Here is a 23,399-nt window from a genome sequence, read left to right as displayed (position 1 = left end):
CCCCATGCCCAGTTTGGTGCCGATCGAACGCCTGGTGCAGATTTGTATGGCGGACAAACAAACATACATTGACTCTGCTGTTAATCATGAAATATGAAAATGACTGCTTTAGTTTTATGAATACCCATGTTTAGCTAATCCATTTTACAGCTATTCTTTCAGCCCTTGGCTTAGGAACTGAATCAACAATTGCTTATATCAAGCCAATTTCAGGTCCAAAATACTGAAAACATTAAGACTTGTTTTTCTGCTGTTGTTACTGGTTAAAAATAATGTAAATTATTTCAGTAATTTAATCATGAATGCTAAATTCAGTATATATGTATTATACATATTTGAGTCTCACTTATGGATGTGTGCTGCAACTTACATAAACATTCTTATTTTGACAACTGAGAGCAATCCGTCAAAATTATATCTGTGCAACCTATTGTATACTTGCTTTCTGTTATGAAGAGATCTGACAAGGAAATGAGGTGGATGTTGGATTATCACCTGTTCCTGCTCTTCTTTACTCTCATGGGAAGGCACAAAAAAGCAGTGACAGCTACTGTGGGAGAAGAACTAGCTCCTAAATGGTCATGATGTGCTCCCATTCAGAAGTGTATAATTTGTCTGGCACAACCAGTGGACAAAGAGCTGGTGTTCTCCATGTTTAATACAGTCCTGGACTTCCTTGAAAGACTGTTGGCATTAATTGACTATACACCTTTTCATCAACTTTATTTTTTAATTTATGAAATTTTTAAAGTTAGCCACACAGAAATATTTAAAATATAAAAAAGCTGTATATGGCTTTAGTTTGTGATCTTGCTTTTTCTTGACAATTTTATATTTATTTTTGCTGTGTTTTATGAGATCACAGTAGATCTTTTTTCTTTGAAGACAGAGATTACGATATACTGTTGCTTCTAGAATGATTGTATTATCTGCCGCAATGTTGTTCAGTTCAGTAGGCTTCCTGGAAAGAGCTCAGAAATAACACAGAGGGTATTTTCTATAACTTCAGACCACATATGATGAGGGCTTAAAATGGTTTGAATATTGCTTTAAATTATTTTATTAGATGAGCCTTTAAAAGTGTGCAACACAATGGAGTCATTCCTTTTGCAACAATACTTCTCCCCCCAATTAAAGTACAGTAATTTTCTAGTCAATAGGAGACAGATGGTCTAGCATTGAAAATTATTTTTTTAACCACAATAAGCATGAACCAGTTGCATTTCTGCTGCCGCCTTTCCCCCATGAAAATAAAGGGGGCATTTTAGGCATGGCATGTATTAAGATAATGTTACTGTATCACAGTTGGGACAGGAAGATGGGTGGATTGTGGTGAAGCATTTCATCTCTATGGAACACAACAAAAGTATTAAGACAAGCAAGAACACTTGCCATTGTTGTGATCATTAAGTAAGAATATCCACCCATTCTAGCTAATGCTGATCTGTTTACCAAAATGTTAAAAAATTACAGGTACTGATGGAATGCTATTGTTTTTATTGGAAAGACTGATTTATATTCATGTTTTAAAGAATCTTATAGATGTCTCTGCGGGTAATAACCAAACATATTCACATCCTATGCCTGACTTATTCTGTTGGTGCAAATACTTCTTTTGTACTCTGTGTTACTTTTATGAAGAATTTTCTTTGTAAATAAAAAGATTTTTTTAACATTTTAACAATAAGTTGGGATATGGAATATTACTAGGGCAAAATATTATGTTAAATTTTTTTATAGTTTTTTTTTTTTTTACCTTTCATCCCTGAAGAGTTCCATTAACCTCTTTACAGTGTGCTAAGAATGCTGTCTCATTCCAATGCCTTTAGCGTAAGTGCTTTTAAAGTAACATATGTACCAAGGCTGACCTTCTCCTAGTGTCCTCTGTCTACCCACCATAGTACCTGAAGTGTCACTCTAGTTACCACCTTTCCACAGTCACAGGGTATTCTCAGTACATTTGACATATTGTTATGTTGGCTGCAAAATAATTAAATTAGCGTCATTATTTTTAGTGAAATCATATTCTGAATCAATTTCTACTACTGACACAGTGTGACCATGTAAAGGTCACTTCATCTGTCTGTCTGTAATTGGAAGAACAGATGTAACAAATTTTATCATAGATATTGTAAGTTACCTTGAATAAAGGCATCATTAAAATAAAAAGTAATAATAATAATATTGGGTCATTGGAGTTGCTTACTCTTAAACAAGCTATACACAATTGTTCATAAGTAAAACATTACAGCATTAAGTCAATGCCTTTTGCTGATGGCCATTGCAAAACACAGTTTTATAAGAAAGTGTATTCTTTTGAATGAAACAGATAATCAGTAGGAATAATGTGAAATTTAAGTATATATTTTTATCATTATTAGATGTTTACAATTTTTATTTGTTTATGCTATTCACTCAAGTACAGTATTTTTTATTTCATCAGTTGTATGCAGTCCCAGTTTGACGTTTTCAGATGTGAAAGTATATTGTTGCATTTGGGCTTTTGAATTTTATAGAAAGACAGGCAGGAGAGAACGGGCAAAGAGATTTTTATTCTGGCATATGATGGGACAGCATTGAATCTTTATTCAGTAATAGCTATATATAGTTAGAAATGCCCAGAGAAAATGGGCCTCAGGTGTAGTGCCTTTGGTTAATTAGATGTATCAGAATTACTATGTAATTAACGTGGTACTTTTTGTATACAATATTTGTAGTTTTTTTGGCTAATATTAGTAGCTATCTGGGGCTTCTTACTCTTGAACATGCTACATGCATTTGTACATGTCTAAACCATCCCTGCCGTTGATCTTTTCTTGCTTTTTCTAGTGATTGACACTGGTTAATGTTTATGTCCACTGCAAAACAAAATTTTAGAGGAAACAATATTATTTTGAATTGAAGCTTTTAATCAATAAGAGTAACTGGATTTTAGGGAGTTTATTATTACTATTATTAATATTACCTTTATTATTATACAGGCCCACCCGTAGCTTTGCTACTGTTAATTACACCTGTCAGTTTTGAAGGGTACAATGCATATTTACAATTTTTATTTGTTTTTGTGTTGCACTCAAGCATTACGTTCGTGTTTTTTGACAGTTGTATATTCAAGCTTCTATTTTTTTTTTAACCTCATCCATAGCCAAACAATAAAGTTGTATCACTGAATCATGTTGTACTTTAACTTATTACAAACATCTTTGTCGTTTTGATGCTGCACATTTAGGCTATGCAAGGAATTGAACGTTTCTATCTGGGGTTGTTTTCTATAGCGGTTGAAACGGAATAAAATAATAGCTGAGCCTATGTTTTGGAAGATTCATAAATTGATTGCTGGGGGCGCATACCAGCTCAATTCAAAGACTGTTTTTCGCCCCATAAATTTATTGTAGTGATGTCTTTGTTGATAGAGAATAAGATGACTTGGGAATCAATCTGAAATGTAAACAACTAAAGGAAGTATTTTTTATAAAGGAGTAAGGTTTGAAACAGGTCACTACCTGATTGTGTTGGATGCAAGGAAACCACTTCTCCTGTATTTCTCCCTCCCTCCATGGCAACCCGACTCAAGCGTTATTGCTAAACACATCTTACTTGAGTTTCAGCAAACCTTCCTCCTTTGACTTTGCAGCTCTTGCAAAATATCATCCTATCCAGTGCTTGAAGTGTGCTGGAGCTACTCTGTGTTGTGAACATCTTGTCACCCCTACCCCATGATGCATTACAATTTTATATAGCCACCTGAAATGGTTTTCACTTCACAGGTGTGCCTTATCAGGGTTATTTAGTGGAATTTCTTGCTTTATCAATGGGGTTGGGACCAGCAGTTGTATTGTGCAATAGTCAGGTTAGTTGGACGATCATTTATTTTTCAACAGGACAATGACCCCAAACACACCTCCAGGCTGTGTAAGGGCTATTTGGCCAAGAAGGAGAGTGATGGAGTGCTGTAAATGGTCATGAAAATAAAGAAAACACATTGAATGAGGAGGTGTGTCCAAACTTTTGGCCTGTACTGTATATTGAACTGTCTTTTTTTAGTTGGTGCCTACTGACCATTGTATCATCCTGCCAAATTTCAGTTTATTAATTAATTGGGAATTTGTGCTTTTCTTGTTGAGTGAGATAGTGAGTGAGTTAGTCAATTTTGCATTGTATATATATATCAGCAAAAATAAGATGAAAATCCTTTGGGTCACTTTATTATCAATTTTAGATATTATTTGATTCTGTACCACTTTTGACCAGGAAATGCAATAGCATAAGCAAATGCTGACTAGTCCTTAATGACTGGATGAGCTTGGCCCACCCGTAGCTTTGCCACTAGTAATTACACCTGTCAGTTTTGATTATTTTATGATGGATACAATGCATATTTAATGCTTTACCTTTCACAGTGGTGTCTGCCTGTTATGAATTTGCTGCTTTTAAAGAGTCTTATAAAAACAAGTAATTTGAGAAACTCTGGCGTTTAACAAGCTAGTGATATAAATAAGACAAATTTGAGGACAAAAAATCACTGTATTAAAGAAGACCAATTAATCAAAGAGACTTTTCCTGGTGTCATTTTTGCATCCGTTTTTCAGGGTGACTACCCCTATGGCAAATAATATTAAAAAGAGCTACAATAACTTACCTTTTTCTGAAGCTTTTAGATCATAACATTGTGCAGATTGCAAATAATATTCATAGAATTAGATTTACTATATGAAAAAAGGTCTTATTGTTTAATAATTTTAATGTGCTAAAATATGCAAACTGCAGGAACTCCTTCCTAAATATAAGTAAAAGTGTTGTAGTTTTGCTATAAGTAATTGGCCAAGTTTGACTTCAGTGTTCTGTATTAACTTATTGTATTTAGGTTTGCGGGAGAAAATTTTATAACAAAATTCATTGAATTGAAAAGTAACAATGTTTGCTTTTCTTGCTGGAGCACAATTGGCAATTTTTTTATTTAAATTTTCGTTTGTATGGAAAACTGTTCCAGGGCAGGTACAGCAAGTATATTAATTACCAAAATTGCAGGCTACTAATCTTGCACTACACTGCCTGTTGTTAAATAGAACAATTTTTCCCATCCATCTGGAGCTTAGCAATCAAGAGAAAAGTCTCCCATGTTCTCCATTTACCCTTTGCACCCTATAATTTTGCAGTCCTAAGAAGAAAAAAATATTTTTGTATAATTCCCTGATGTAAAGCAAGACTGTAAATACTCCAAGGGAGCACTGAGTATATTATTTATTGAAAGAAATAAGTTGTATTTCATGTGGAGTCTTACCAGCCTATTATGTCTTACTTTTCATGTTGTTCTATAACTTCTCAAAATGTATGTTAGAGCAGCTTCTGTGTCAGATGTAATTTAGGTCACATTTTAACGAGGAAACCTGTTACTGCACAAGAGAGAATTAATACCCTATTTCATTGCAGTGGCATGCCATTTGTTTCTATTTTATAGTATGATTAAAAGTGTACTGACAGAAAAGTACTGAATAAAATATAGATTAGTTAATTTTATATACTTCCATATTAGCCCAGTTTCACATCAACTGAAAACAGGTCTTAAATGGTTACCCTGGGAATTCAAACAAAGTGTACTTTTTGTAGATTTTAAGGTTGAATGCTTCTAGTAAAACAGCCATCTGTTGATCCCACTAGAAAAGGAAAGTACTTTGTAAGTAACTGAATGCCTTTTCATTTACTTTTACTGCATATGAATGGCTGACAATCTGTCTGAGCTAGGTGAGAAGAAAGTACCGTTTGGCCCTATGTCCTTGTAAATTCTATAATGGTGAATTTTTAAAATTGCTTTTTTAAAGTAAAGAAATATTTAAAACAAAAGCTTTATCTTAGGTTCTGCCTCAACACTTGTCATTTTGAAACATGTATTTTAATTTAATAAATTATTTCCTTTCCTTGTTTAAAATTATGTTTATTGACCTACTCTGTATGTTAGACTGGGGTTTCTTCCTGGAAAATGAGTACTCAGTTGCAAATGAAGGGTAATGATAAAGGAGTCATGCAATGTATGAATTTATATGTTTGTGGACATTGACCCTGTAATATACAGGATTTCTTCTAACTGGGAAGAAATGTAACAAATACCTCTAGAATAGTTCATGCTCCTTGCTAACATAGAATGGCATTCTCTGACAAATAATCTTGATGGATTGTCATGTTGGAAAGTGTATGTGTTTTCAGAATGATACAAACTAATTTAATTGCATTTATGTATTTATACTTTTTAAACTCTGACAAAAATAACAGTTGCACCAAGAAAACAATTTGCATGAAAAGTGGACTAAATAACTAGTTATATATAAGTAATAGATTATTCCAAAACTAGGGCAAATTCATTGCAGCAGAACAGGTTTTTTAATATCGGATTAAATTCCTGTAATTTATGAAATAAGCAACTGCCTTTTATAGCATGGAGTCATACAAGTGTTATATGATGTGTTATATTTAATCAAGCAGCACACAATTGTCAATCTAAGGTATGGCATCTGCTGTATTCTCCAACTTATAATTTAATGCAAATGTTCAATGAGAGACAAGTATGGGAGTGCCAGGGAATGGTGCTAACATTACATAGTCATTTCTGGACAGTAATAGCTATATATGAATTCTCTGGTAAAGTGACGTCAACAGTGCAGGCAATGAAAGGTCTTATTCAGAGATATTATCACCAAAGTGAATTGTTTTTAAGGTTACGTTGTCGTGGCAAGCAGCACAAAAGTTCAGATATTGAAGTAGATTACACTTCACATCATGATATCATTCCTGCTCTTTGAGCAATGTATTGTTCTAGAGTGTTGTTTAACTTCACCATGTTCACATCTTCTCCTTGTGTGACTCCAGCCTGATGGTAGAAGTAGCTTTCACTAATGAAGATTATCTGGAACGTTTCTCCACCATTCCAAATGCAGTTGGTTCCACTGAACAATCAATTGAAGACTTAATAATCAAATTCTGCTACTTGCAGTGTGAGCATGATTAAGTTATTTCTCCAGGCCATGCTGCAGTGGGAAAAACAAAAGAGACGTAACCAATTATATCTCTCAGATGTTGTAAGTAGCCTTGGATCAGTCAGTTAGTAATAGTAAGTAGTAGTAAGCAATTAATAATAGATACTTAGAATGGAGGCCAGACTATACAATCACATGTCCATGATCTGAGTTATTACCTGGAGGTTAGTGAAGGATGCCATATATATCAATGTTGTTGGTGGAATCCACTGATGTAGCTAGTGCAAATGCCTGTTCCACAATTTAACAGTACTCTCTTGATGCCATTCCTCTGTGTTTAAACTTCCAACAAATGCGAGTGCCTTCTTAAACTAACATTGACAGTATCAGCCAACTGTTAAATCCTTACATCCAGGTTTGGCTCAACGATATATGCAAACTAGGCAATTTCCTAGAGCAGTATAGTTATGGGGGTGTCATTTTTAATGAAATTCAATTTTCAATGTGATATCTGTGTGCAACTTGTGCTAATTTCCTAAATGGGAACTCACCTTCCCATCCACACTCCTTGGTCTGATATCCTTGTACGACTCATATGAAACTTCAAGGCCCATGCTTTTCAAAATGACATCCTTGTACAACTTGCGTGAAAAACCAACATGGAAACTTCTATATGTTCTGCAATAAATTGCCTTTAAGACTTTGTGGTTTGGGAGCAGCAATTTCATTTTTGCCCAGGGCAGCAGCAAGGCTGGCTGTGCTTATGGCTAACATGTGCTGGGCTCATCAGATTGCCTCAAAAATCCAATGACTTAGGCCCTGTCTGCCTCTTGCTGTTAGCTGTCAAACAAATAAAAAATACTTTGCCATTCTGATCTCTCTTACCAATTTTTATGCAAATAGAACAACTACTTTTGAGAGTGTGGGTGTTTATAATTTATACATTTGCTGTACACATACACATGTGACAATTATAAAACATTCTCCATACCACAACTGTGAGTGGGAAAGCATCCTTTCAGTTGGAATATTCTCATTCTCCTTTAGTATTGTTTAAATGATTTTTTGTAGCATTAGTGAAACAGCTTTGCTCTTCTATAAAATGTTAATCAGAAGCAAGATTGTGCATAGCTGTTACTTGAATTAATTTACCTTGAGATTTAACATATGGCATCTTGTAAATAACTGTTTTACTCACTTCTGTTCAGTTATTTAAATGGGCTTGAAGAGCCTGACAATTAAGAGGGAGCCAACAGTTTTATTAGCTAAAGAATACACGCAATTAAAGATGCCATTGCTTGTATGCACAGTGCATATCAAGTGTGAGATTTAATGTTCAAATGTGGACACTTTTTTTTTTTTTAAATAGAGACGATCCATAATAATAAAATTGCTTTCATGGCTATATCTGTATCAGCCTAATAACCTCATTTGAGCTTCATTAGGATGTCACTGCTAATCTGAGAGCAACGAAAAATCAACTGACAGCTATTACTGAGAAGAAGTGCATCAGGATTATATTTAGCAATGTGCTCATTACTTCTTTGTTTCTCTAAAATCATTTCTGTGCCAAACTGAAGTACATAGTTCAGCCAATTAGGAAAAAAAAACAAAGTGTACTTATTTTAACAATGCAGATGACCAGTGACGCAGCTGCCCGATGTCTGCCTGATGTGTTTTAAAATTTTGGTCCATTTTTGAAAACTAAAAACAAATGGTGGCCAGAGGGATACAAAGGATATAATTGTGATTCATGCCAAGTAGGCTCTTCATTGTAATTAATGATTACTACTTGACATTGCAAATTAAACAATTAGGGTTAATTACACAAGAAAACAGAAGGATTTTCAATGGTGTTAAATGCTTACCCTGTTTTAAGTACCATGTTGACACTGTGATTGTCACAGTATATTATTTTTTTTTTAAATTTATTTATCATCAGTGTCTTTTAGTGAAATGCTGGAAATCATGTTTTAGATGCAGATGTGTTTTTACTTAAAGTGGATGACTGTTATGTAATTTTATTTTTATTAGTCAGTTATATTTCCCATTTCACATTACCATATAAACTGTCTTTTGAAATGTCGCACTAGTATCTTCTTTAAACATGTACAGTATTCCCTTGTGAGATTTTCTCACAATTGTGCTAATAATTCATTCTTCGTAATGTATTGCCAAATATTAAAGGACCCAAACTTGGCTATAGAATTATGCCAACTGGAGCTCTGAAGATTGAATGATTATTTATTCATAAGCAGATAGAAACACACCAAAAATAATTAGCAGATTCTGAAAATGATCTTTTTTTTCCTACTTAAACCCTTCTGACTTAAACTTAAATAGGAATATCATGCTGAAATTATGAGCCTTTAATCCAGCTTATTGTATAGTAATAATATTTAAAGAGTTCATTGAGTAATCAGCAAATTTGTTATTTTATAGATACAATAAAATGGTAAATGTGAGGAATGTCTTTGTCACTGCTACCTATAGTCACTGTTGTGTCTTAAATAAGTAACTTGATGCTTGGCAGCACTCACAAAAATTAACAGGGGTCAAGAGACAAGTCCAGTTGAGTCCAGTGACAGCTACTGTATTTTAACCATGATTTTCAATATATATAAGAACAGTCTGATGTGATGCAATCTAAAAAAATTGGATAGATATATTTACTACACCAAAATCTGGTGTACAACTGGAACGAACAACACTTTTATTGTCAAAACTAAAGTCCCTTTAAAAACATGCAAAACACAATTAAATAAAAGTATCTTTTAAAACAGTACTGTCCAACAGACACGCTCCTAGAATACAGGCAAAAATGTTCTATTATACATAAAAATGTTCATTACACCTAACTAATCTACATTTGTAAAATAAAGCTTTAGGGACTGTCCTGCTACAGATGTATTACAATTGGTCCATCGTGCTTGTTGTCCAAGAAACTAAGGTGACATATTTCATCCTTGTTATCTTCTCCAGGCAGCATTCCAGAACCAATATATAACGCTTATTATTTTTGATTCCACCTACCTAATTTAAAAACATTAAAATAAATAAAAGTTGTACTGTTCTTGATTAGTCTATATCCTGCTTTCAGTGATTCTGCCTAGAAAACACCATACAGTGACAAATCTCTTCTAAGCATTTTGCTACAGAACCAGCCAGCCTGGTCTTCTATTTCTGTCTGAAATTAAAGATTTGAAACTTTTTGCTTTACTATAGTTAATTGGTAAGAGTGTGAATAACAATCGGGGCTTGTGGGAAATACAGTCATTTAATTATTATTATTTTTATTATTTTAAAAGCAATATTTTCTCCTCTTATACAATGTTTCACTTTATGACATAGTCTTAAAGCATAAAAGTTTTAAAATGCAATAATGCTTAAGGTATTTACATTTTCTCATGTAACTGGTAAACTGCACAGCAGCTTTTGCAGGCACATATAGGATGGGGCAGCTAAGGTGTTTACATTCTTAAAAATGTCATATCTGTTATAATTTAAGTTCACAGCCAGGTAAGCATTTTCATTATTTTCATTTAATGTTCCTGTGGTGATATGAGAAAAGCATTCTTTTCCTTGCAGTGCTTCACTTCATTTTCCAGTGCAACAGTGAATGTAGTACAGACATTCTGCTAAGTTAAATGGTTACTGCACGCTTTGTGCAGGCAGACTAGCAAGACCATGCTTCCCAGCTGGTAAATTTGTATTATTTATTGTAGTTTTATATGCATGCACTGCATGGACTACCAACAGGTCTAATTTGAAGTAAACTTTTTATTTTTTAAAAAAATAAACTTTTTATTTAAGAAAAAGGCACATTAGTGAAATATTTAGAACTGCTGCTTCGTAGATCCTGCATCCTCATTTCACAATCCCACCCTCAGTGGCAGTCTGTGTGGAGTTTACACCTTCTCAAAATATTTGTTGTGATTTTGCTTCTGGTACTTTTTTTTCCTCTGAAATTTCATAAAGAATGTTACCTCTATTAACAATGCTAAATTAGTAGTAGCATGTGTATGGGTTATATTGTGCCACATGGTGGATTGGCCCTCAGACCAGGATTGTTTCCTGGATTTTGCATTCGAACACCTGTGAGACAGAATTAGGTTAAGCAGTTTTGAGAATGTCTTGTTCTGTTGGAAGTTTGAGAATGTTAGGCTTCCGATAAAATGGTTAGATTTTTTTTCTTTAACAAATACAAATGCCACATGTGCAATCAGGTATAATCCTTTGTCAGAGGTGGCTGGGGTGGCGACCTGGCTGGGACGCCCAGGAGGACCAGAGGAAGGCTTGCACCTTCCCCAGACCATCTGGGGGCGACATGCCTTTGGAGCCCTGGACCTCAGCACTTCTGCCACACCAGGAAGTGCTGGGGTGAAGAGGAGCAGGGACACCCGGAGTGCTTCCGGAGATACAGCTGGCACTTCCGCCACACTGGGGTGTGTCGGTGGGAGATTGCTGGGAAGCACCTGGAGCACATCCAGGTGTGGATAAAAGGGTCCGCCTCCCTTCATTTGGGGCAAGAGTCGGGAGTGGAGTGGAATGAGCTTACTGGAGGAGGCAAGGAGGCGGCTTGAAGAAAGTAAGGCATTGTGTGACCAGGACTTTGGGGACTTGTGGGGTTTTGTGGTGCACTTGACTTTTATTTATATATATATATATATATATATATATATATATAGTAAATAAACGTGTTTGTGGGTGACATGAACGTGTCTGCCTGTCTGTGTCCAGGCCAGCCTCCACACCTTATTGTCATTTCTGACAGCATACTTCTCAAATTAAAAGTTTAAAATGTAGATCAGTAGACTAAACTAGTAGTACTGTGAAGACTTTCACAAGGCACTTTATTCAGCTGGTGTCTTCACGCTGTATACATGTAGAATGTATACAGTATACTGTATACAGTATGTAAAGTATATAAACATTAAATCTGTCATTGTAAAAATAAAAACATACATTTCTGTCCCATTGTAAATCATGTAAAGCTTTAAAATCCAAAATTATTTTAGTCTACAATTGCATTTAGCACTATTTTTCAATTCTGTTTCAGTAAGAGAATACAATTAGATTGGAAAATAATTTTCTTGCTTTCTCTTACCATGGTTAAAGATCGAAACGCTGCATATTTTGTTTTAAAAACGAAATAATGATTAATGTAACTTCCCTGAATGATGGCTTAATGATTTCTTCTTGGCATTTGTTATAACTTTCAGCATTTGTATGCTGAAAATCGAAAAGACAAGTTTGAAAAGGTTATAACCATTATAGGATATGCAACACACTAATTAAATATGAATTAGATATGGAAAAAAAGGTTTCAGCTCAGAACTTAACTGTTCAGAGTGGCTTTGTACAGTTAGCTTTTCATTTTTGAGTAATTGTTTCTTAAATTGCAACTTTCTAAAACTACGTTATATGTTTTGGTTTGCAACATCAGGTATTGCTTAAAAATGAATGTATTTTATATGAATAACCACCTTTCCTGACTGATAGGCTGTAGAATCCTAAGGGGAACTGAAGGGAGGAGTACCTAAATGTGTTTTTAACAAAGTATACTCATCTTCTCAAATAGTACACTTTTGAATATGTAGTATTGGTATAAAGGCTGATACGCCAGCTTACTTAAATTTTACTTAAATTAGTTTTTTGTTGAGCCTTCTGTTGTAAGAATTGTTTCTTTTGCTTCTTTAGACATGTTCCCACTTCCAGTGTGAGCTTTTTACATTTATTGCTAGGAAGTGAAAGCCAGCGAACAGGTACTATCAGAATGCAGATCTTTTACCATAAATGTTTCAAATAAAAGATTTCATACCATTCAGAATGTGGCTATGGAGCATTTTCTGATCTTCATTTTAAGTTGAAAGATGAGAAGAGCCAGCATCTGTGGCTTAGCGTGATACATTTGAAAAAGCCACTAAAGAATCAATATGACCGCTTGCGCCACTTCATTTCAGTCATTTGCCAGCTTTGCACTGTCCACCACAATCCTGGCTGCAAAGTGGTTAGCACTGCATCTCTGAGGTCCTGTGTTCAAATTGTGCAGTGTGTGTAGTTCACATGTTCTTGCGGTATTGTGGGTTGTCCTTTCTCACCTGAAAGTCAGGTACTTTTAAGTTGAATGTGGTGGTGTTTCAATTTAGAAAAGTCCTAGCCACTATGTTTTCCTGAGCAATAGATGGCTATGTGGCTCACAATTTATATATTAATTCAATTTGTATTTCTGTATTTTGGCAGGTGAGGATTAAGATGTTCTTTTGCAATCAACCCAGACCAAGCAGTAACGTGTGTTAATGTAAAGGCAGGTAGTCATACAAGAACATACACATACCAAAACAATTCCAGTTTTCTTTTTGAAACTAACATAGCTATAGAATTTATTCAATGTACCCACGCTCAAAATTATAAAAAATAGTCATACTTTGTTTTAAATCACAGTGGCAATGCTGCATGACTTTTCTTGGCTAGAAGTGCAAGAACTCCAAGCTCTTTTCAAATTGCCTAACAAATGAACAACCACCCTGATCACAATGTTAATTTAGTGGAGGAGAGCTTGAACCTGGTATTGGTGTACATCCATGCTTTGTAGTTTTTTTATTTTAACTTTGTCCATGCCAGAGATGGAACTAATTTTTTTAAAATACCAATGTACATCTCCTGCAGTAATTCACATTAGTAATTTTCTTAGTTTGTCAAGTGGTAGGGATTTTTATTACCATTACTACTTCTGATATTAATAAATAAGTTAAACTGAGTTCATATGCTGGGTACATCTTTACAGTTCCTTAAAGAGGATGTTCTAACACAATATCATGGAGGCATTTTCAGAATAGATCAGAAATCTCATATATGTTGGATAGTTATGTTTCCTATCATGTATGAGTATTTATAGCCTCTATTTGTGATGAATATATTGGTATTAACAGGTCAAAGGAATGCATACAATGAAAATTATTTTAATTTAGTTTCAAATCTGTGTGTTTCATCACAGAAAAACAGAATGGAAGAGATTACATTTCCCATCTTGCCTCCCTTTTGTTGCTCAGGCTAATTCACCTGAGAAAAGTTGGTTGACCAAACCTGGACTTGTTGGTCTGTTATTTTACAGTGGTAATGTGTTTTTTTTTTCCAATTTGTAAGTGTACTGTTCAATTACAGCCACCTCATCTTTTTAAATTTAAGCTATCAAACATATTTTTTTAACCAGCTATCTTAAGTCTTTTATCTACCAGAAGTGCCCTTCCTGTGCAATACTGTGGTTGTTTCAGTTTGGCCTCAAAGAAAGGAGAAGTTAAGGCAAGTAGCATTCCAATTCATCCAAATACCACTGCATGCATTTTTCTGTATCAAAAATAATTCCTTCCTTTAACTGAGCTTTGATTTGGGAAATATTCCTTTGGACTGAACTCAGTACAAGCCTCTGTTCACTTTCAGGTAAACCAGGGTTCAAATGTTTGGTTATATGTCATTTTAAACCTTAGTAGACTGCAGTTATCACCTGTTTATCTGTCAGAGTGGGACCTTATAATATTTAATGCTCATAAGGGTACCCAGTGTGATCTGGGGTAGGGGCACCAACTAAATTTTAGAACAGAACATAGTTTACAGTGTTCACCTGCACTAATAAGGAATATGCAAAATGTGGTGGGGTTAGGTTCAATATTGTGTATTTATACATCAGAAAAGTTACAAATTCAGTTTTATATTTTAAACAGATTCCATGCAGTGTATATCAGCATAAATACAACTGTTTAATAAAAACGTTTTCAAGATAATCTGCTAATTTGCCATTTGCTCTTTTTCAAATAGAAGAATCTTTAAACACTTACTAGTGCACAATGGGAACATAATTCAATTTACCCTGAAAGGAACAATTCAAAACTATTTATACATATAGCAGCTGTTCATCAGTATTGTCCTCCACTACCACTTCTTAAAGTTTTTACTCTTCTGACTGCCTCTTCCTATAGTCTCAACCATTCTTACTAGCTGTCGTTTTATGGGGAAAGAGAATTTATATATGACAATTGACTCAATAAGTTATTGTGTATTGTATGATACTTTGTATTTTAATACTGATGCTTTAAAGACCAATGCAATTTTACATATTAAAAATAGGTATTGAAACAAAGCAAAGATCTTTATTCAAAACATACAGGAGAGTAAAAATAACATAAAATTGAGGGATGAAGGTCAAATCAAATGAGCTTACCAGTTAGTCGACAAACATTATATTGTGCTTAATTCAGAAACGGGAACTCAAGTGCAAAGTGTTGTTTCCAAGCAGTGTACTATATCTGCAGAGTATTAAAGCATAGCTGCTCAGTGTCTTCCCTGACTCCAACCCCTTAGTTTAAACTGTTTTAAAACATTTTTTGCTCACCACTGTACAGAATGCAAATGTTTATAATTTTCTCCCATCTATTTAGGTGTATTTTTTTTTATCATAGTCATCAATATTTCCAGCATTTTTAAAAGACCAATTTTTTTTTTAATTTCATGTTCGTTTTGTGAGCACCTGACAGGTTGAATAATTCATGTCACATAGCTTCTAAGGAGAATACGTTTTTGGCCTTAAAAAAAATATATTTCTAGCTTGATGAATAATGACATAACATATATAATTAGTGATGAGCAAAAGAGCCGAGTTACATACAGTTTCAGACAATTTACACTAAAATAAATTCTGCATGGGTTTTCACAAATAAAAAATTAAACTTGAAAAGAGGAATGCTCCCTAAAGTCCCATTCACACTCCTGCATTTACCTGCATTTTTTTCTGCAATAAGTAATCTGCAACACACCAGTAAAATGATTAGATTAGATTAGATAATCTTTATTAATCCCATGGGAAAAATTAAACAAACATGGTGCTGCTGTTGCAGCAGCCGCTCATAGTAGCACTGGAAGTCAGTTATGTTTTATGGCTCTGGTTTACCATCACCGTGAAATCAAATGCATTTTTTAAAAAAATGTGACATGCTTAATATTTTCCACTCAAAGATGCACCATCATGCTCATTGATACATTTTCTCCAAAGTATCCTGCCATATTACCCACCAACTGTCCTTTCCTGTTTCTTGATTCCTGGAGGAATTTGCTGCATTTTTTCTGTTGCATAGTTAGAATTGTGATTGCATACCACCAGCCCCCCCACTAGAGTCCTATAATTTACACACTAATTAACAACCAAGTATATGCAAAATTAGTGAAAGAAAATTCCACCAGATAAGGAAGGAACTAAGCAGTTTTCCTCCTGTTTAACTGGTATGGTTTTTGCTAGTCTTAAGTTGTACTGCAAATTCAGTTTTGCACAAATCATTTGCTCATCACTATCCATAACATTTCCAGTTCCACAGATCCAAAACAAAGTCACCTTCTGTTTCTTAAATGTATGTCTGGACAGTGTTTATTGAAATTCTAACATTATTGTTATACTGAAGTTTACTTAGTTTGTTATGAAAATACTGTTTTATGTTTTTAATTTTAACCAATCATAGTAAGAGGAAGACATGTATATTTTTGTGGAAAAGATAATAATGCAAGTTGCATATTACAGTCCCTTCTTCTTCAAGTTCTTTCTGCATCCTATAGAAGCTTACAATTGGCTAATGTGATGTTGACTTTTTTTATCTTGAGTTTTCTATATTGTACATATTCTTCATGTTCAGCACACACAAGACATATTTTGGAGAGAATAAAATGCCCTTTTATTGGCTTGATAATATGTTGCATTATTTAGGGTAAAGAGAATGATCGATATAAAAAGTACAGTACTGCATGCACAAAAGAAAACCGTATATATATATATATATATATATATATATATATATATATATATAAAGACATATATATATGTTTATCTGTATCTATCTTATGACACAGTGGTGCAATGGTAGCATTGCTTCCTTGCAGTAAGGAGACCGGGGTTCATTTTTCAACTCCTCCTTGCATGGATTTTACATATTTTCCCCATGTCTATGTGGGTTTCCCCCCACAGTCCAAAGACGTGGTGTTTTGGTGTCATATGTACAGTATATATATTTTCTGTGTGTATTTGGTATATATGTGTGTGTGTATATATATATATATATATATATATATATATATATATATATATATATATATATATATATGTATATATATGTATATATATATATATATACTGTATACTGTATATGTATATATATGTGTGTATATATAAATATGTGTGTGTGTGTATATGTGTGTGTGTATATATATATATATATATATATATATATATATAAAAATGTGTAATATACTATAGATAAAATATAAATTAAGAAATATATATTCTACCTAATAAGTGAAAAGTCAAACACATTACATTGAACATGAAATACCTTTTTTATGTAAGCTTATAAAGTGATTTCTGAATTAAAGAATAAAAAAGAAATTTCCAGAAGAGGGCACTCTTATAGCTATTATGAGAATATTTAAAAGGCTACTCTTCAAATGTTCAAAATGTAGTTTTTAAATATAAATCTATGTGTTATTTTTTTCTAACTTATTGTTTTGAAATTATTCAATTATTTATTGCCTTTGGCAGATAAAAGATATGTACACATAAATTACATATGTAATTCAGTTCTGTTTAGCGTTCATTCTGTCTACAAAGGATGTGTTTATCTATATATGGAATTTAAGCTAGAATCCTGTGCAAGTAAATATTTCAAAATAAAGTTAATAATTAAATATTGTACTTTCTTTCCATTGTAAATTTGGTATAGTTATAAATCTATAACAATATTATAATGTTTCATTCAGGGCATGATTTTCTTTTTTTTGGCCTGTTAGTTGCCCTTTCTGTTGTGATCAGTTGAATTTTAACAATCAGTTGTCTTTCTCTTCAGAATGCTGATGCTCAGTTCAAATTTCAGAATTTTTATGAATAACTTTAATCCTATCACTTCTGTCTGTTTTTGCCAAATCCTACTTTGAATACCTCATCATCCACACAGCCAAATAATTGTCAGCTTTACATTTATTTTTTTTTTCCCCTCCCTGTTGGGTAAGTCAGCTTAAAGTTGTCAAGTTACCCCTCCTCCCTATTGAAATATCTGAGATGAATCGGAAAACTAACAATACTCAGTTTGTTACAAACTACAAAAAAAAAAAAAACTATATTATTAAATGGAATAGTTTTACTATTGAAATAGTTCATCTTCCAAGTATTGTGTAGTAACAAAGATAATATCAGGACACAAAGGATTGGCTATAATTAGCTTCAATTATGTGAAGTCAGGATAACATGTTTAATAATTGGCATTGTTACAGTTTTCAAGACTTTTTTTTTAAAACTATGATAGTTTAGACTTCATAAATGTATAAATACAAAAACAAACATTTTTGTGTGTACATCTGTGCATATAATTTATAATAGCATGTATATATAAGTATATTAATTATATGCACTTACTCTCTTTTGCAATACTGTGGATGATAAAGGTGTTAATACACTTTTTGAGTTAACTTTATTCAGACATACATGAAGTAACTTCTTGGAAGCCTAATGAGTTCCAAGCCTCTAACAGACTGCACTTGTATTTACAATTATAGGATATTTTGCTAGTAGTAAACAAATGACCTGTGTTCGCTTTATTTACTTACTGTATATGTGTTTCTAATAAATATATACTGTATACCAGTCTGAATATGTTTCAGAAACAATTTGTCAATGAAAACTGTGAATAATATATATTTCTTTCCATTACGCTCTCCTTTTTGCCATTAACAAACTAAGTGCTTTCTGAATATGCAGATTGTGACTGTTGCAAAGAATTACATAATAAAGTTAAATATTACATTTTAAATGTTTTAAATGTTCCTTAATAAAGTAAGCAACTCTAAACTTTTAAATAAATTAACCTTAACATTGACAGGCATGGTGACAGACCAGAGGATAGCCTGACTGCCTTCCACCTCCAGTATGTGAAGCTGGAGTATTGACTCAGTCACTATTTACCTTTGTCTGCCTGGCATTTCTACCGGTATTAAGGTTCACTGCTCCTGTCTCCAAGATGTGGAGAAATTGCTTAATTGTTACCGTGTATTGCCTGGCTAGAGTGTATGCGGGTCAAAGTGTGTGTGAGTATGCTCCACGTTAAATTGGCCTTGAGCCCAATGCTGCCAGGCACCCAAGTTACCTTGAATTGGATTATTCATGTATAAAAATGTTTACCTGGTCTATTGGAAGGGAACATTCAGTCAGATATGGTTTCTGTACATTTTACAAACACTTAGTAAAACTGATTACATTTTAATTTGTCTTAAAGTCTTTTTCACTTTAAGAAAAACTAAATTGTCATGCATTTATTAGAATTTAAATGTCATACCGTAAGACTGGCAATGTAATGACATCAGACTACTCTTGCATTTGCCATGAAGCATCCAAGTTAAAGAAATTCATGTAATTAATAAATCTTGCATTTCGAAGCTAGTCAGCTAATCAAAAAGCAATGCTTTTTCAAACCACTTTTTAATTTCCATTTATCAAAGCCACTTTATTCAGTTGAATTCTTCTGACAAGCTATTTTAAATAGGTGTAAATTATTATGATTGTTAAATGATTGGTAAGTTGTATATAATATAATTTATTTTGCTTGGTTTTTGTAAATGTACTTAATTTTGCTATTTAATATTAGAAAATGAAAAATGTGTTGGGATCAAAAAACACAAAACAAATGTTCAGAATTGTAAAACAGTCACTAAGTCACCAAGCTTCAGTGCCACATTCTTTTAACTGATTTTTTCCTGTGAGGCAATATAAATTTTGATAATTTGATTTTTTTTTTGGTTTTGTTTTGTTATGAATGTCATAATTTACTGAGGGTCTCATTTTACCTAGAAGAAGAAAAAAGCCAAGTTTAAATTTTATAGAAGCATTGAGAGTTGCAGATGACCTGGACCATATTGTTGCTCTGATTTAGCAGTGTCTCTAAATGAAGGCAAAAATGGCTTAATCTAGGGGAGATTGAATAAAAGAAGGAATGTTGTATTAGGAGGACTTCTTTTATCCTTCAAGCACAGAATGTGCAGTGATGACTGTAAGTGCCTGTGGGCATTCTGTCCTATTGGTTCTCACATCCAATGCTGCGATGCCCACAGATAGCCTGTATTGTTGTCAGTTAAATGGGATCATGAGTGTCTGAAAGGTGTTTGAGAATGAACTGAAAATCATTTTCACAAGTGGATGATTACTTCTGCCACATGTTAATCGAACTCGATCAGAATGGCCCAGATTTCTTAGACTGCATTAATTGCTCTTTCAACCTTGACTGAGAGTTTTCCAGTAAGGGAGCCCCTATCCTTCAGTAAAACCTTTTACGATGTATTGATTCCACCTTCCACCCCCCCCACCCCAATGCTAGATATATGTATTATCACTAGATTTGCAGGAGGTATGTAATTTTCAATTTAAGTTGTGTATTTCTCTGCTGCAAAAAGAAAACTTCAAAAGGCAAGGAAGTAAATTGCTTAAACAAAAAGCTACTGATTTTGCCTTTTGTCCATTCATTAGCATTAGCTTTAATGTTTTAAAACGTAGGATCTCTTCTCTAAGGTAGCACTGTGGACAAATTTGTTGTTGTTTTCTTTTGCTTTACCTTTTGAGTGTTTATACTGACTAAATGATACTAGGCTGACAATAGCCATGTTCTCTTTAGAAAACGGTTGCTAAGGCTCAGACAGACATATCGTGTGGTGATATTTTTTTACACTATTAAATAAAAACAATACTTCACGTTGATTTATGATTTTTTTTTTTTTTATCTATTCTTCGGAATAAGAGCATTTTCAAGTGTTTTTCACCTTGGTACAGTTGATTCAAATGAAACTGTAAATAATTCAAAGCATTCTCACTTTTGTATTTTTGTGTCAGTGGCATATGCTGAGTGTTAACAGTCTTAATGTACAAAAGCGTGATGTTTAAGTATGGCATAATAAACCTCACCTCTATTTCTTTAATGTCTTTGCCTGCTTTTCTATCTGTTTTTCTTTCATTTGCCTCTGCTTGATTTATTTCGCCTCCCTGTATTTTATTACCCTCTGGTACTCTTACACAGTTTAAAAGAAAAAAAAAAAGGAAAAGCTTTGTAACACTGTAGAAATTTCATAAAATTTGAGGGATATGACAGTGTGTATAGTGTAATTTGGGAAAGTGCTGTCATGGTATTAGTTTACAGTATGCATGACCTGATAATTAGCAAGGTACTTATCTGCTGGAAATCTCACCCCATTTGGGATAACACCCAGGGAAAGAATATAAACTGTAGGATTAACTCAATGTGTTTATAGTGGTTTGTAAATCCTAGTGACATAAGGCTCTAGTTCATTGCATTAAATCCTTGATTCTTGAAAATGGTGATAATTTTTTGTTACTTAATCCTGTGTAACACCACAGATTGCTCAGTTAAACTGTGCTCATTATATTGAAAAGCCTAGGATTTTAAATGATCATTTCCCTTTGTAGTCTACTGTTTACTTACCAGATTTCTGATGTTTTATGTAAAATACCGTGTGAATGTTTCTTTAATTCAAATTGGCAGCTTTTCAAGAATCAACATGGAAATCATAAGCTTCAATATATGTGTGTATGTCTATACGTGTGTGTGTATGTGTGTGTGTATATATATATATATATGTATATGTATATATATATGTATAAAATTTTCTCTTATATATTTTTTAGCATTGTAACTGACCTTAACTTATTTTATTTCCATGCTGATGCATCATTTCACCAACTCCAGCTTGTGTGTATATGTATACTCTATGTGCATGATTTTTAAATGTATGCATGCAACTTATTTAACACGGTTGCAAACCTTTAAAATTTAGAACACTTTTATTTTAATTTAAGAAAAAAATAAAACCCCAAAGCCCCCCCTATCTCTTTAAATAAGTATATGCATATTTGTGTTTCTTTTGGGTTTTAATCCAATAATGTATGTTCCAAATATTACTGTTTGCTAAAATCATGTAGTATTAGAATGATTGAAGCTGCCAATAATATAAAAGAAAAAGTATATTATATGTAGCTGATTACTGTGATGATGCATACAGTATGCTAAGCACAAACTTTAAAGTAATAATGAGAAAAAGAGATGCTTAACTGTACAGTATTCATTTTTAAAACTTCTATTTCTGACTTATTATTAATTTGACTCTGTGCTTACTAGGTACCTTTATGCATTGGGACAGAAAGTTTGGAAACGCTGGAAGAAGAGATACTTTGTTCTTGTGCAGGTAAGTAGCTATAATGCCTCTAAGTTGATCATATAAAACACATTTTATTTTTATTTAAAACCATTTTTAACAGTAAAATGAAAATTGCTTAAAGTAATCATATTTACTGTGTACAAATGTTTTGAAGGAGGCAAAAATGATTTTTTTGTATTTGTGATTGCTCAGGTAAGCCAATACACCTTTGCTATGTGCAGCTACAGACAGAAGAAATCTGAACCTCACGAATTAATGCAACTGGAAGGATATACAGTGGATTATACAGAGCCTCAGCCTGGTCAGTACACTAAAATGGTATTGCTTAATCTAAGTAGGAATGAAAAAAAGAAATGATGACTCACCCAGCTCCCCAACTCCTGTAATTCAGATAGTTAATACAAAAATGTATACATTAATCATGTATTTTGAGATAATCTGAAAACATAGTTTTATTCTTAAGGACTATCGTTATTTTATGGTAACTCAATTATTAGAAAAAAACAACTGCTTGTTTGTTCAGTTTTCTAATAATATGTGCCAGATAACTGTTTATCATTATGTAGATCACCAGCTTTTTGAATATAGAATATGGACTATAATCAATATGACTTGTTTTATATTATTCTTATGTAGGTCTTACTGGTGCACAAGTGTTTTTCAATGCAGTAAAAGAAGGTGATACAGTCATCTTTGCTTGTGATGATGATCAAGATCGTGTCCTTTGGGTCCAAGCAATGTATCGTGCCACTGGCCAATCTTATAAACCCATTCCTCCAACCCAGGCACAAAAGCATAATTCCAAAGGAGGGAATCCTCACTCTGACTCACCCATTTCTCTGCTAAGTAAGTTTTACTTGATGTTCTGTTGTTCTACAAGACTATACCATATGTAACTGTTGTTTTAAGTGTATTTAGAAATAGCATATTACCAACATGTATTTCACATTGTACATTCTTTGAGTGAGTGGTACAATGGTGCAACCCATTCAAAGGGCTATCTTGTTGTTAGATTGAGCAGAACAATATGTAAAGAATTATAAGAAAAATACTATCAAAACATTGTTTTTTGTTTGTTTATATTGGATATTCACCACGTGTATTGCAGATAGCTCATTACACATTTTTAAAAAGTTCATTGCATTTTATATAATTATACTCTACAGAATTATCAAGTAAAACATA

The 23,399-nt window shown here is 33.3% G+C and overlaps 1 protein-coding gene across 13 annotated transcripts in view; it reads left to right on the top strand.

Annotated features, from left to right (window-relative positions):
* cadps2 (Ca++-dependent secretion activator 2) overlaps window positions 1–23,399 on the top strand; it is a 795,011-nt gene that overhangs the window by 480,387 nt on the left and 291,225 nt on the right. For all 13 annotated transcript variants that reach the window (XM_039761141.1, XM_039761136.1, XM_039761130.1 and 10 more), the window contains exons 9-11: window positions 22,175–22,241; window positions 22,407–22,515; window positions 22,851–23,060. In XM_039761141.1, the coding sequence (XP_039617075.1) occupies window positions 22,175–22,241; window positions 22,407–22,515; window positions 22,851–23,060 (386 nt within the window). The remainder of the gene's footprint in view (window positions 1–22,174; window positions 22,242–22,406; window positions 22,516–22,850; window positions 23,061–23,399) is intronic.

This window comes from Polypterus senegalus, chromosome 8, assembly GCF_016835505.1.
Source record: "Polypterus senegalus isolate Bchr_013 chromosome 8, ASM1683550v1, whole genome shotgun sequence".
In the NCBI taxonomy this organism is placed as follows: Eukaryota; Metazoa; Chordata; class Cladistia; order Polypteriformes; family Polypteridae; genus Polypterus; species Polypterus senegalus.
Note: the sequence above shows the minus strand (reverse complement) of the source record. Positions and strands in the feature narration are given on the sequence as shown.